The sequence below is a fragment of the Rhinoderma darwinii genome, chromosome 10 (genome assembly GCF_050947455.1).
Source record: "Rhinoderma darwinii isolate aRhiDar2 chromosome 10, aRhiDar2.hap1, whole genome shotgun sequence".
In the NCBI taxonomy this organism is placed as follows: domain Eukaryota; kingdom Metazoa; phylum Chordata; class Amphibia; order Anura; family Rhinodermatidae; genus Rhinoderma; species Rhinoderma darwinii.
In genome coordinates this window covers 7,044,447-7,059,652 of record NC_134696.1, presented here as the reverse complement: position 1 = coordinate 7,059,652, position 15,206 = coordinate 7,044,447, and the positions used below count along the sequence as shown (strand labels likewise).

At 45.1% G+C, this 15,206-nt stretch overlaps 1 protein-coding gene across 9 annotated transcripts in view; it reads left to right on the top strand.

The window, feature by feature from the left end:
* The window catches only part of GRAMD1B (GRAM domain containing 1B), a 207,864-nt gene that overhangs the window by 111,411 nt on the left and 81,247 nt on the right, over positions 1-15,206 (top strand). For 6 of the 9 annotated variants that reach the window (XM_075839276.1, XM_075839275.1, XM_075839271.1 and 3 more), the window contains one exon: positions 12,855-13,065. In XM_075839276.1, the coding sequence (XP_075695391.1) occupies positions 12,855-13,065 (211 nt within the window). Of the gene's footprint in view, positions 1-2,082; positions 2,236-9,170; positions 9,548-12,854; positions 13,066-15,206 lie in introns of those variants that run through there. The other 3 variants (XM_075839278.1, XM_075839280.1, XM_075839277.1) reach the window with 3 other exon arrangements.

Below are 15,206 nucleotides of genomic sequence, written 5' to 3'. Positions count from 1 at the left end.
AGCCATAGCGGCTGCTACGGGGGCCCGAAGTATCCATGGCCGGAGGCTCCGCTAGCCGCCGCTATGGCTGCTACAGCACGACGCAACTGAAGGGGTTGTTCCTACAAAAGACATGCATCCCCTATTCACAGGATAGGGGATACATGTGTGATCACTGGGACGCCCAGCGATAAGGAGAACGGGGGACCGAAAGTCCCCCGAAGTTCTCCATGACAAACCTCGGACTTCCGGGGTCTGTCTGCAGCTCCATAAAAATGACTTGCGCCCCGGTCGCGCTTGTGCGCATGCGTGATCAGCGCTCCTTTAATTTCTATTGAACTGCGCAGACGCCGGAAGTCAGAGGTTAGTCATGGAGAACTTCGAGGGAATTTCGGGCCCCCGTTCTCCTTATTGCTGCCAACGATTACACGTGTATCCCCTATCCTGTGGATAGGGGATACATCTCTTTTGTAGGACAAACTATCAAACTATAGGCCGTTTTTTTTTTGGGGGAGGGGGGTCTGTAAGGCGTTATCTACAGGGGGGGGGTCTGTATGGCGTTCTCTACAGGGGGGGGTCTGTATGGCGTTCTCTACAGGGGGGGGTCTGTATGGCGTTCTCTACAGGGGGGGTCTGTATGGCGTTCTCTACAGGAGGGGGTCTGTATGGCGTTCTCTACAGGAGGGGGTCTGTATGGCGTTCTCTACAGGGGGGGTCTGTATGGCGTTCTCTACAGGGGGGGTCTGTATGGCGTTCTCTACAGGGGGGGTCTGTATGGCGTTCTCTACAGGGGGGGTCTGTATGGCGTTATCTACAGAGGGGATTTGGGGCTGTAAGACGTTATCTACAGGGGGGCTGTAAGGCGTTATCTACAGGGGGCTGTGTATGGCTCTATCTATAGGGGGGGGCGCTGTGTGGTGGAATCTATAGGGAGGTGCTATCTACAAGGGGGGGGGTTGTGTGACACCCAGGGGATGGGGGGCCCCAGTCAAAAGTTTGCTATGGGGCCCAGTCTTTCCTAGTTACGCCCCTGGCTGAAAGCATCTACAATGGGCAATAAAACTGGTGCGTGGAGCAGTGGAAGAAGGCGACTTGTTCTGATGAATCGCGTGTTACATCATGTGGGCGACCGGGTGCATGTGCGTGGCTTACCTGGGAAAGAGATGGCACCAGGATGAATTATGGGAAGAAGACAAACCGGCAGATGCAGGGTCATGCTGTGGGCAATGTTCTGCTGGGAAACCTTGGGACTTGGCATTTATGTAGATGTGACACTTATGACCTACCTAAATATTACTTCAGACAAGTACACCCTTCGTGGCAGCGGTATTCCCTAATGGCAGTGCCCTCTCTCATCAGAATAATGCCCCTGCCACACTGCAAAGATTGTTCAGGAATGGTCTGAGGAACACGACAAAGAATACATGTCCTCCAGTAGCAAAAATATTCAAAGATGAAGAAACATCCCAAAGCACGATGTAAAAAAAAAGTGTATGGATCTTTTATTCACCCATATGCAACATTTCATCCTAGCGAACCACACACCGCTCTCTAGCGCCACATCTGGCCCTGATGGGTGTGACATGTTGATGTTGTCCTTGTGACAGTGATCTGGATGCATCGTCCCTGGGCCTGCACATAAAGTGCCACACAAAAAATCTCTTCTTTTCTTTTTTGCCGATGTGAAAACAGGAAAGATATAAAAAGCAGCAGTTCAGTTTGTGTGTGGCTGAATAATCAGACGTTGTAAGAGAGAAGTGCGGTAACTATAGGGAGCAGGATGTTATTTTCGAGATCTCTCGCTGAACATGTGTCCCGGTCCCAGTAATTACTGCGCAGGCGAATGGTCCAGGGAGGGGAGGGGGGAGCACCATAGAGGAAGCTGCAAAGGGGGTACGTCAGGAGGGGGCAGCCAGCTCTGCTGTATCTTTACAATGTGCATATGGAACTTTTCTCAGTCTTGTCCCCTACTTTGAAGACCCCCTCCCACTCAGAATCCGTGTGTCTGGTAGGAATGCCAATTGTGCTTCTACTTCCCACATCTCTCTCTATTCTGCACATGCTCAGGCGGGACTGTCAGCAGCAAAGCTGTGTTCTCCAGCGCTGGTGGGAGAGGACAAGAGGGGACATATACACCTAACAGGCCTCTCATCTTCTCCAATATGTCCTGGAACACAGACAGCACTGAGTGGGCAGGCTGCAATGTGCCCAAGGATATACCCACTCTGCACTAATGAAAGGGTTCAGGCTTGTCTGGTAAGCGAAGACCCCGATCCCCCCCCCCCCTTCCACCTCTAGCACCTAGCACCTTATCACCCTACCCCATTCCGGCATAGTGTTCCCCTGGTTTGGCTATGGGCTCAGGGAAGTTGGCTTGTGGTTACTCGTTTTCTGCAGCACTTACTGTGAGCGTCCGCTGCCCGACTGCAGCTGTCAGAAGCTTCTCCATGGACTGAAGAGACGCACTGTGTCCGGCTCCTGGGAGGAACGCAGGATGGCTTGCAGGTTTTTCATGCTCAGTCTCCATCCCCTCCTAGTGCTAGACCAGTCCTAGTTCCGATGGGTTGATGCTCAGAGCTTCTCATCACTACCTAGGAGCCTGGTTATAGGCAGTAGTTTAGCATCGTTTGTAAAGCTAACAGATCGGTTTCTAGATCTAGGGCAGCATTCTAGATCTGGTAAACTCCTGTGTAGTCCTGTGCTTGTGCCCTACGTATGATGCAGTGCATTGCTGTGCCAGTCATATATAGCTGGAGATGTCTAGTGGCATTAGATGCAATCATTTCAATGAGGTTGGGTTCACAAACTGCAGGTTTTGCACGAATGTCTTAGTTTACAACTGTAATTGGAAGCAAAAAATTGCAGAAATGGAATTTAATCGTTTATAGGTCTCAACAAAACAAAGTGTAAGCAAAAACTGCACCAAGACTGTTTTGTGTGAACCCAGCCTAACCCTGCAGGTCCCCTTCTATCACACATCAGGTACAGGAGCTCACAACTACCACTCACACTCCCAAAACTAAAATCTTCTCTATATGATCCCCCTCTCCTCTCATCTGTAGTTTCCTTTACTATTCTGCTAAATTGCATGATGAGTTAACCCTATGTTTACCATGCGGCTCTCAAAGGATTAAAGTCCATCCGCTTTTTCTGTGAACCATTTCCCCGACCTGCATTTTTCACGTGTCTTGTCGCTCTCAATGTCTGTTATCACCATTTAATAAAAAGTGACCTCCATTAATACAGCACGCTAAAAAGGGACATCGGATGATTTGGTCCTCTGCTAAGTTTTTCATTAGTATTTTATAGCCAGTAGTCCTGTCGTTGTGTATTTTGACCTTGAGGTTAGTGTGAAGCTAGCCCACTTTCAGAGTTAGGTAAGTATTTTTTTACTCTGACGTTTCCTCCTTCGTCACACACATTAAATAACTTTGGAAGTTTATAGGTTGTGGACCTCCTATAGATTCAGACTATGGCACTGATGTGCCATGTAAAATGTATGGCGAGAAGTGAGAGAGCAGGCAGACTGTCGGATGCCATCTGTAGACGGAGCCTATAATCCTCTTAACATTTATCCTGCTTCCTTTCCAGCCCTCCCTCAGACCTCCAGGATTAATATCTCCTCTCAGCCCCCTATTTTACCGGCTTTTACGTGTTAACGCTGCCTGGCCATTGCTACTAAAAACTGACCGTACCCCCAAAACACCAGATTCTATTATTTTCCTCCATGATCAAGGTTTCCAACACAAATTATTGTTCTGTAATACCAATGTAACTAGCGGATAGGACTTTGTATTTGTTGCCCCCTTTAAAGCGAAGCTTTAACTTCCTCCAACAAATTAGTTGAGGGATTAAAGCATTAGTTTGTGTTAGAGATTATGTCCATAGTATCCCCCAGGCTATTAACACAACCGTATTTAACAGTAACCGGAATTGGCACATGGGGCAAGTTGTCTTGGTTGGCCCTCGTTACATCATCCTGGACCGGCTGAAGAGTCCTGCCCCCTCCGGCTATCCTCTCCAAGTACAGTGTGATCCTGCGGACGTCATCAGTCTCTTATGCTGACAATCATATTGTGCAGATTCATTGCAGCAAAGTCACATCATAGATATAAAGGATTTGGAACTTGTGCACAGCCTTGTGGACATCAATGGACACAGATGTAGCAGAGCTCAAGGTGTCCTTTTAAGTAGTATGTGGATCTGAGTTAAGATAATGCAGCAGGCTGACCTGCAGTCCTTTGTAAAACCACATTATGCTGTCACCATGACAAACTCCGCTCTGCTTCATCTATATTATGTTCTGTAGTTTGCTTATCCTGTAATATTTCAATTTTTATTGCCTCGGGTATATAAAGCGTATATAAAACTACCGGTATAATTTATTCCTGAACGTCCTGCTTGGTTTGCATGGAGATTATACTGTGCAGTAATGACCTCCATAGTATATTTCTGTCATCTTCCTGTGGTCAGAAATACATAGTGTGGCATTATACGCTGTATGTTGGTCTTGTCCCTTCCACCGTTCATTCTGGACTTCTACCAAGCGTTCACGTAGGGTTTAGATTCTCTTTATTTGTTCCTTTCTGTTTCATTTCTTCCTACTCTGAAACGTTGCATTATTTTATGTATGAACATGTGAAAACAAGAGGATAAATGTGTTCTGTGTATGAGTCTTATCTCTGCTGGATCTGTAGGGACTGGTTTGGATTTGGCAGCACGATGATGGGTCCACAATCTTATGGTTGTATTGTATCGTTGCTAGTTGTGGGACGTACGTCTTCTTTCTGTCTTGTTGGCACAGAAGTTTAAGCAGTTTGTACTTTAAACTTTTGTTTTGGCAAGTCTTCGCATGGATACAGAGAAACAAAATTAACTATTTTCATTACAATGTAACTTATGCTCCCATAGGTGTCTAGACCACAAATGCATGGCAAAAGAGTGTCCTTTCTATACCATCCACAGGTTTATGTTTGGATATCTTATTTTGCTGGCATGGAAAGGCGCAGCCTGCCACAGTATTCTGGATGGAAAAAAATAGTATACGCCATACAGCTTTAATCCGTTAACCAGGTCCAAACACACACCAAATGTATAATTTACTGACTGCTTCGTTTAATAAAACCAAATAAAAAACAACACGTAAAAATCTGCCTAAAAAACTTATTCTACCCATGTTGCCCATACTGGTCCACCATTCAGGCTTAATGCGGTGTGTGCTCCTTCCCTGGTTTTCAGACGTTTTATCATTAGGGCCCTGATCCCATCGCGTTATTACACATGCGATTATCACAGACCATGAAATCGCAGCTGAATGATACGGCATGTACACATTTTATGTGCCCCCCCCCCCCAAATAGGTTAATGTTAGTGCCAATAATACAAGAAAACACATTCTGATGTACTGCGATCGGTCGTTGCATTATTTACTGTGCATAATATTGCAGCTACGACCACGGCCGCCTCTTGGCGTTACTTTTAAACTTCTGGTAGGGGGATGCGGCAGCACTCATAGTTGGAGCGAAAAATATGCACCGCACGTCAATTTCTGGTCGGAAATGTTACGCAGCGTGTGGATGAGATTTGTTAAATGTTAAATCTCTCCAGCTTTGCTGCTACTGTATTCTGTTTATTTTCCGTCCGCAATTTCGGATGGAAAATACGCAGCAATTCTGCTACGCGTGGACGAGCCCAAACAGTCCACTAGTAATTGCGAGACGTAAGATTTATAAGCTCAGTCCCTTAGGCTTCTTTCACACTAGCGTTAGTATACGATTAGCGCTATTCCAGCAGAGGAAGAGGGGATCGAAAGATTAAACGGAAAGCAGCGGTTCTGTTACAATTACCATTGATTTCAATGGTAATTCTTTTGTTTCTGTTGCTTTCTGTTTGTTTCCGTTTTTTATCACGAAAACAAAAGTTCTGCAGACTTCACTTTTGCTCCGTCAAAAAAACGGAAACCTAGCGAACGGAGACAAATGGAAAGCAACTGAAACAAAAGAATTACCATTGAAATCAATGGTAATTCTAATGTAACCGTTGCTTTCCGTTTAATCTTTCGATCATCTCTTCCTCTGACGGAAAAGAGGTAAACGTATAAGAACACTAGTGTGAACTTAGCCTTACATGCAATTGAGTAGACGGTCAGAAGCTGCTAGCTGCTTTCAGGCAGCGGGCCCCCCTTACCTTCCTACTGGACACCAGTGCAGTTGCTCATATAGTACTTACTGTATGTCTGCCCCAATGGGTAAAAAAGCACAGCATGCTGTAAAAACAGAGCTGTTCTCTGCCACGTTGTGTAAATGGGATTAAATTACTGCAGCGGTCAAAACGGTATTTGTGAACAATTCACTTTTACTCCCCTCTCCCAGACCCCTGAATGTAGATCAGCCCATATCTATCTACTAGTCAGATTTGCTGTTCAGAAGATAGTTTTTTTTATGTCCAAAATGAAGGAGCTTTGTGTGTTTATAACATTGAAGTCAATAGATGATGGATACAAACGGATCTGACGTATATGTGGCTTCGTTCACATCTGCGTCGGGGCTCCGTTCATGGGTTCCAATGGAGCTTTCCGTCAGGGAACCCATGAACGGAACCCTGACTGGAACAAACGCAAACCATAGGTTTCCATTTGAATCACCGTTGATTTCAATGGTGGCGGATCTGGTGCAAATGGTTTCCGTTTGTCTCTGTTGTACAAGGGTTTTGACGGAATCAATATCGTAGTCGACTGCGCTATTCATTCCGTGAAAACGACAAAACCCTTAAACAACGGTGACAAACGGAAACCATTTGCACCAGATCCGTCAACATTGAAATCAATAGTGATGCAAACGGAAACCTATGGTTTCCGTTTGTTTGTCGGGTTTCATTCATGGGTTGCCCTGACGGAAAGCTCCAACAGCGCCCGTGTGATTGAAGCCTAACAGATTCATTTTTATTCACATGCGCAGAATGAAATTGCACAAAAAAATAAAATAAAAAAATGGAGCCGTTAACTGAGCATAACTGATGCCAAACAGAGGGAAGGTCTGTATTTTTATTTATTTTTAACGTATCCTGCAAACCGATCCGTAAAAAAAAGTTTTACCTCCATTGCTTTTTAGTCGGGCATTCGTTATTTTGTACGTGTTTTTGCAATTTGGATGGATATGCTAAATGGAAGACACAACACAGAGGTGAACGAAGCTTTAGTTTTATTCACAAACCTTTTTTCCTAAGTAACAACAATATAAATAAATTTTATATACAATTGGTGCCCAAGCTTAAGATCCAGAAGGCACGGCATGGGCAGAGTTGGTCTTATTATATAATATGATTTCCCACATTTCATTGCTCCAGGTGATTTATTTTGGAGTTTATTGAAGGGTAGCAGTTGTGGTGAGGAGTCTGTGGACCATGTGTGGTCCATCTGTGGTGCTGGAATGCAGAATCTGGGTGGAAAGCTGCCATCAAGAGATGCTTTATAAGCGTCTGGAGTAATATAGGGCCGACCTCGTACGGGACAGATGGTCATTGTGCTGTTAACCTGCTGAAATCCTAGATGATGGCTCTGTAGTACATATGATCACATTAATCTGGGAGTTGACTTGTCATAAATTCATTGTGACAATGACGGTCATTCTTGTCTGTCAGTGTGGACTCCTCACATCCACAGGGCAGGAATATGATCCATAAGCATGGCATGATAAAAAGTGGCATGATGAGCTTGCGTTTGCATTTGAGATGTTTGATTTATTTGAGTGAAATCCAAGGGGAAGGGAGTTCCTTGTGATCTTTTTAAAAAACATAAGAGTAAAAATCTTCAGTTTGGTGCTGATAAGCCTTGACGGCATAGAGAATGGTGTGTACATGCAAACAGTGTTAAAAACTAAAAAAAAAAACTATTTACCGGAAATTTGTAGTTATGAGGGGACAGCGTATCATTGTCCTGTCCCCCAAGTGTCAGCGTGCCATTGCCCTGTCCACCAAGTGTCGGCGTGCCATTGCCCTGTCCCCCAAGTGTCGGCGTGCCATTGCCCTGTCCCCCAAGTGTCGGCGTGCCATTGCCCTGTCCCCCAAGTGTCGGCGTGCCATTGCCCTGTCCCCCAAGTGTCGGCGTGCCATTGCCCTGTCCCCCAAGTGTCGGCGTGCCATTGCCCTGTCCCCCAAGTGTCGGCGTGCCATTGCCCTGTCCCCCAAGTGTCGGCGTGCCATTGCCCTGTCCCCCAAGTGTCGGCGTGCCATTGCCCTGTCCCCCAAGTGTCGGCGTGCCATTGCCCTGTCCCCCAAGTGTCGGCGTGCCATTGCCCTGTCCACCAAGTGTCGGCGTGCCATTGCCCTGTCCCCCAAGTGTCGGCGTGCCATTGCCCTGTCCCCCCAAGTGTCGGCGTGCCATGGCCCTGTCCCCCCAAGTGTCGGCGTGCCATGGCCCTGTCCCCCCAAGTGTCGGCGTGCCATGGCCCTGTCCCCCCAAGTGTCGGCGTGCCATGGCCCTGTCCCCCAAGTGTCGGCGTGCCATGGCCCTGTCCCCCGAGTGTCGGCGTGCCATGGCCCTGTCCCCCGAGTGCCTGCGTGCCATCGTCAGGTTAGGCACAGTGCCCTATTATTTGATACCCTAGTGAGTATTTATTTCCGGAGATCAGTACAATGATTTCTTGACTTATTGCATAATAATTTATTGATTCTCTAGCCGTTCGGTTTGGAAATTTGACACACAAGCTTTTCTTGATGTCTTGGGTATAATTATAGCACAAAAAGTTCTGCAATAATAGTAACAATAGTAATAATATGAGTCAGATGTGGGATTCCTGCTGCTGGAGGATAATCTGGTGTCTCTGATTCTATGACAGCAGCAAATCTGTATCCATCACTGACCCTGTCATGAACACCATGAAAAGTGAATGAATCAACTACATAGTCAGAAACTCTTATGGTGATTACTGGTACAAGGGAAAATGTTTTCTGCTTTTTTATTTTGTTGCCTGACATTTTGCCGTAATTATTTTGGAATTAGCCGGTTGTTGTGTCCCCTGTGTAAGAGGCCCAGCCAGATGATTAGGTGGTGGTGAATACTGCATTGACAGTCACTCCTACTCAGGCTGGGCATTATGTTGGTGCAGTTAGATGCACAGGTGTGAGGGTCATGTGACAGCCTGGCATCATTAAGGATGACGGCAGGATGGTGGCAGTGCATCCAAAGAGCGGGCACAGGGCTAGATCTTCCTGGTGAATAACAAAAATAGGAAATCTAAAGGGGAAGAGTGACAGAAATGACAGGCGAGAACGCAGCACAGGAGCCGCTGTGAGTCAGGGAGGAGGGGTGGTCCATGAATGATTGTTCCCTCCCATCGTTCAGACTCAGCTGCAGGAGGGTGACAGAAAAACAGCTGAAATAAAAGGCTTCCCTAACCTTATCAGAGCAGCCTGATTAGACCCCTTTTGTATAAGTGGCGGGGGCACGGAGATGGATTTGGAGGTGAGTAGCCCTCCTGCCTGCTCGCTGTCTTCCCTGCCCCCTGCTGTTTTTTCTGCATGAATGAATGGATCAAGCAATGATGCTGGCTCATCCTCTCATGGCTGCCAGGTTAGTGCTGCTAAGGCTTCTGTGTGTTTTACGTTGCTCACAGTTTGTTTGTGTCTGTGACCTTGCAGTGATGTCTATGCACAGTATGGATCTATGCCCCCCCCCCCATGATGGGGGGGGGGTGTATTGAGCAATGCTCCGTGCATGCTGTGGGACCATCTCTGCATCGTGACACATTTTGTTGCGGACTTACTGCTGTCCCCTCTTCATGCTGTGCTAGGAATGGTGCTCTGACAAAAGGCTGCGGCTGCTCCCACCCTGAGAGATGCTTAAATTACCAATGCGTCATCCCGGGTATCACTGCAGTGTGTGTGGAAGTCTACAAGGTGCCCGGCACATGTGCCATGTACTGCAGGTGTGCAAATATCTTCTGTCATCAGCTGGGACTTGGCTGCGTTTGCCTCTTTCTATACATCAGGCCGCGCACAGTTGCAGGGTGTTGCCTTATCTTTTTGTGTCTAGTTTGCCAGTGTGATTGTGAAGTTGTGTCGGCTGATGATTGTACGCTGGGTAAGTTGTACACTCCCTGGGGTACGAGCAGGTGGATGGAGCAGCCGGGGCCTTATGTCCTTCTCTGTTATTAAAATATCTCCTGGGGGATTGGGTTTGAACTCACCCCAGAAGGTAGGTTACAGGACAGAAGACTAAAATAGTATGGACAGTAGCAAAGTGTGTATTATGCTAGCCAAGAGCAAGCAAAGTCTAGATGTCAACAGTTACTGTTAATTGTTATTTATTAATTACTATGCGCACAGTGGGGAATTGTAGATCATGTGATGCAGACTCGCAATATGGCCGCGCACTTTTCATATTCCAACTAAGGACTAAATATATCATTCAAAGTCCACATCATAGGAGGCAGCAGGTTATTTAGTAAGGAATATCCAACATATCTTGGGGTAAATTGTATAAGGGCAGTAAAGTAATTACTGATAAATGAAAGGAGGAAACGTATAGTAAAATTGACCCGTGCCGGTCTCCAAGGAGTCCCATCAGGATACATGGGAGCGCAGCAAGGACTGAAAGTTTACAGCATGGGAAGTAGGACACATTTGCCAAAATAATAGCCAATAAAAACAGAATCTGTATGTTCTCATTCATCACCGCAGTTCTCCGGCCAATTCCAATCACATTGTATCAGACCAGAAAAAGTTTCCAAGTCTTTGTCGTTCTCCCCCTCCCCCCATTGCTCTATAGTTTGGAGCTTCTGATTAGTTAGCACCAGATCTCATGGGCAAGAATGGTGGCTTGGCCTGTAGATTGTTCCTCTTGCTGATAACATGTGTTGACCAAGCGTGGAGGTGACAAATACTGGTGGTAAAAAACTAGTTTCACTATTACTCTGATGTGGAAAAAGTACAAGATGCTTGTAGAAGGGCTAAGGGTCATTATTTACAATTCCAAAGTGGCGTGGGTGCTCCGTCAGTCACTATGGCTGGGAGTTACCCTACAGCTGAAGCGCCACAAGTCGTAGACCACTACTCTACATATGTGTGTATATATATATATATAGAATCCAAAAATCAGGCAGCACTCCAAGGTATAAGCAAAGTAGAAATAGGTGGTTTATTGGTCCATATACACACTGTGTGACCTGGGCAGGTCGGATTTCCACCTACGATTTATAAGGCTGTGCGGCTGACATTGTATTTGGACTTTTATATATATATATATATATATATGCACATCCTTTTTCATGACCTGTCTCATTTTCTCTCCCCATTAGCCCACAATCAAGGAATTTGTGTCTCCGTGCTGGCACCCGCTCCCCATGATGTCTCTCCTTTTATCTTGCATGTTATTTCTAGGCCTTGTCCTAAACCCATGGCCCGGTGACTTGCAGGGATCTGTGTACGCTTTCCTTGCTTACGGCTCTTTGTTTGCTGCTGTGTGACTTTTTCATCTTTGCTCATGAAGCTTGTCTGTACAATTCCCCCGCTGCTTGCTCGCCTTTAGATCCTGCATCATTGCAACATCTCTGTTCCTGCACCATTGATAAAATCACTTGTCTGACCCTGTGATCTGCGGAGTACTCGGGATTCAGCAGCAGCTATGATTCAATGTATCTGCTTCTGCTTTCCATTCTCTGTTACTTTATTTGCACAGCTATTTCTATTAGATACATTTTTCCTATTGCTTTTATTTGTGCCTTAACCTATTATTATTTTTTAACACTGTGTAGCTCTGAGTAGTTTCTGCTGTTTATTTCATGTAGCCTTGAAAAGAGTTTATTTTTTCAGTTTTATGTAGATAATGAATGAAAAGTTCTGCAGCTTTCTAATATACTTTCCATTTGAATTCCTCGCTATTTTCAAGATTTTTCTGTGAGTGAATGAATGCAATATCGTTTATATCCAGAGCCGGTGAAAAGTGAATGAATGCAATCTCGTTTACATCCAGAGGCGGCAAAACCCCTGAGAGCTGAGGGTTTGCTGCAATTGTATCCAATCTAGGCGATCCATTAAGAGCTATAAAGACTAGACTCCAGGAAGACCAATCTAACCTCTAACTGATACATTGTAGCAAACTGTCATTGTAGCACACTTTGCTCAGAGGATTGTCTACACTAGATACAATTGCAGCAATCCCTCTGCGGTGCAAACAGGACACAATGGTAAATTGAAACACAAAGTATATGGAAAGGTGCAGAACTTTTCATTAAACTATGATGAGGCTTTATTCACATAAAACTGGAGAACCCCTCTAAGGCCCCATGCACACGACCATGGGCTCATTCATTTCTATTGGCCACGGACATCTTTCTCAACGAAGGCTTCATGCACACGACTGTAGCCATGTGCACGGCCGTGATTTTCGGGTCGGCCGGCCGCGGAGTTTCACCCGCGAGCCGCCCGCAGAACACGGCGGTAATAAGATATGTCCGTTCTTTCTGCGGTCCAGGCTCCTGGGCCATGCACGGACCGTGGAAACCATGGTCGTGTGCATGACCCCATAGAAAGTAATGAGGCTTTAATTCTCCTGTGGATTTTCGGGGGAATTGTGGCCGCAAAAGCACGTGTGCATGGGGCCTTATATTTACAGATTTGTGTCCGTGCCGTAGAAATGATACGCAAAATATAGTACATGTCCTATTCTTGTCTGCAATTACGGCATGGACTCACCCATAGAAGTCTATGGGCGCTTCCACAATTGCGGACGGCTGCGGATGTGTACCCGTAGCCGTCTGATCCGTATTTGCGGACAGTAAAAACCTTACGGTCGTGTGTCTGAGGCTTTGGGGCTCGGCGTATCTGATAGACAAGTAAACATTTCTACAGTTTTTAACCCTGTTGTTATTTTACCATAGCACGGCAAGTAACTCGAACCGAAGCTCGCCTGCCTGCTCCCCCATCCTGCGCAAGCGCTCCCGCTCTCCGACACCCCAACAGAGTGAAGGAGAAGTCATGGTGGAGAAAAGCTCGGACCATTCGTCAGACAAATCTCCTCCAACCCCAGAACCAGGTGTGCAGCGGAGCGGATCCTCTCAATCAGGTCGCAGCGGAAGCAAAAATTCCAAGGTGCGTGCTGCCTTTTAGCCGATGTGCTTGGACGCTGATGGTGCCAGAGATGTGATTTACATGGACTGAATGATTTCTGGATCTAGGAATTTGTTATTTGTTGTATGGAACGATCTCCATGTAGAGAATTAATAGGGAAACTGAAGACAAATGTCCAAGATCCACCTCTAATTATATGTCTGTAGTTGTTGATTTGTTTATTTTATATGATAACAGTGTAGCAGGGCTGAGTTTGTCATTTGACTCAGCTTGTAATAACACATTATTACTTGCTTTGCTTAGTTGTTTTTTTTTTCCTTTTTTAAACATAGGACTGCAGACAAACCTATTACAATATCTGTAGTCAGTTATTTGCCATTTGGACCACTTCTTTCTACATTGCAATGGCAAATGTCGATCGGCGCTCGTTGCTCCCTTTAAACGGAGCAATGATAGTTTAGTATGGGGAAGCACGATAGTTACTACGATCGCTCGTCCACGTGCATCTGCATCATGTCGGCAGCACGTCTCCCTGTTTACACAGAAAGATGTGCTGCTGACAACGATAATATTTTTAGCTGCATAAAAGAGGCGATCAGTAGATCAACTAGCATTTCCCAGTTTACCAGCTAATCATTGACCTGTTTACACAGAGCAATGGTCGGGAACGAGCGTTCATATGAACGCTAGTTTGCCCAATCATTGCCCTGTGCAAAAGGTCCTTTAATGTGGAGACCATGGTTTTTGCATTTGTGCTAGAGATATGATCCTGTATCTGAAATCCCATCACGAATTGCTGCTAAATCTGACTGTTGAAGGGTATGTTCACACGCAGTGGTTTCAGACGTAATTCGGGCGTTTTACGCCTCTAATTATGCCTGAAAAAACGCCCCTAATACGCCTACAAACATCTGCCCATTGCTTTCAATGGGAATTATAATGTTCTGTTTCCACGAGCCTTTATTTTACGTGTCGCTTTCAAAATACGACGCGTGAAAACCGCTCCGTAATTTCAGATGTATTTTGCTACTGCGTGTGAACATACCCTTACCGTGATCATTTTATGAAGCTTCTGTAATTCATACTGCATCAAAGTGGATGCCAAGTGTGATTACGGGCACGGTCGTGTGTGTGGGGTCTTATCCATATGTCCTGTGAGTTGTCTCTTGTGGCCCCACTTAGATTTGTAGACGCCGTCATCCGTATTTATTTGATAAAATACCAGTTTTTCCAAGCAGATATTTTGCTTACTTTATGAGGATTTTGACCTTGGTGGTTTTTCCAGAAGAAACAACGATGGTTCAATTGGCTTCCGTTTGTTCTATCAGTACTTTTGCAGTCTACGTTTTGTGTATGCTTTTTGGGATGGCCTTGATGTTTCGCTATATATTTCGGTACATTTCTCAGTGAATTTCCCTCATTATTTATAGCAAAACTCTGCTTTTTACAAACAAAAATATAAATAAAATATTATTTTGTAAATTCCTTACTTTCTTTGCTAAATTAAGAATTCTGCTGATTTCCTCTTGCCAAAAAGCAGTGCATTATGGGAGTTCAGACGACCGCTACACAGTTCATATGTCTGTCAGTGGGGTGGAGCTAAATCGCTGTCTGTTTCCAATGGCGACCAGCCACAGTTTGAAAACATCTATGTAAATGAATGGAGGAAATAACTTTGTAAAAACAAAAAAACAGTACATCCAAATATTTGTAACGTTATTCCAATTCCTATGCCCATGTAAACTATAAAATGGCAAATGCAGAATTATACATTACGTACAAGATACTATTGCAGGAAAGACATTCATCGTGTTGTGGTTTATGTCTTTTTTTAGTTGCGTATTTGAGTTACTTTCATTTGGCCTGAATCTGATAGCTTCACTTTTGTTTTTAGTGTAATTAGTGGTAAAAGTAACAGGCGAGAGCAGGAATGGACTGAGAACGGTTGGGGCCTATCGACCATAATAGTCAAGGGCCCCCTACAAACCGCTGTAGTCACAATACGCTTGAGCTGGGCTAACGCTTTACATTTGAACAGCATTGATCTGTACTGTTTAAAGGCTATGTAAATCTTTGGAAGTGATATATATATATATATATATCAGTCATTGTGTTTGGTGCAACTTGTAAGTTAGTTCTTCTTTAAAAAAAAAAATTTACTT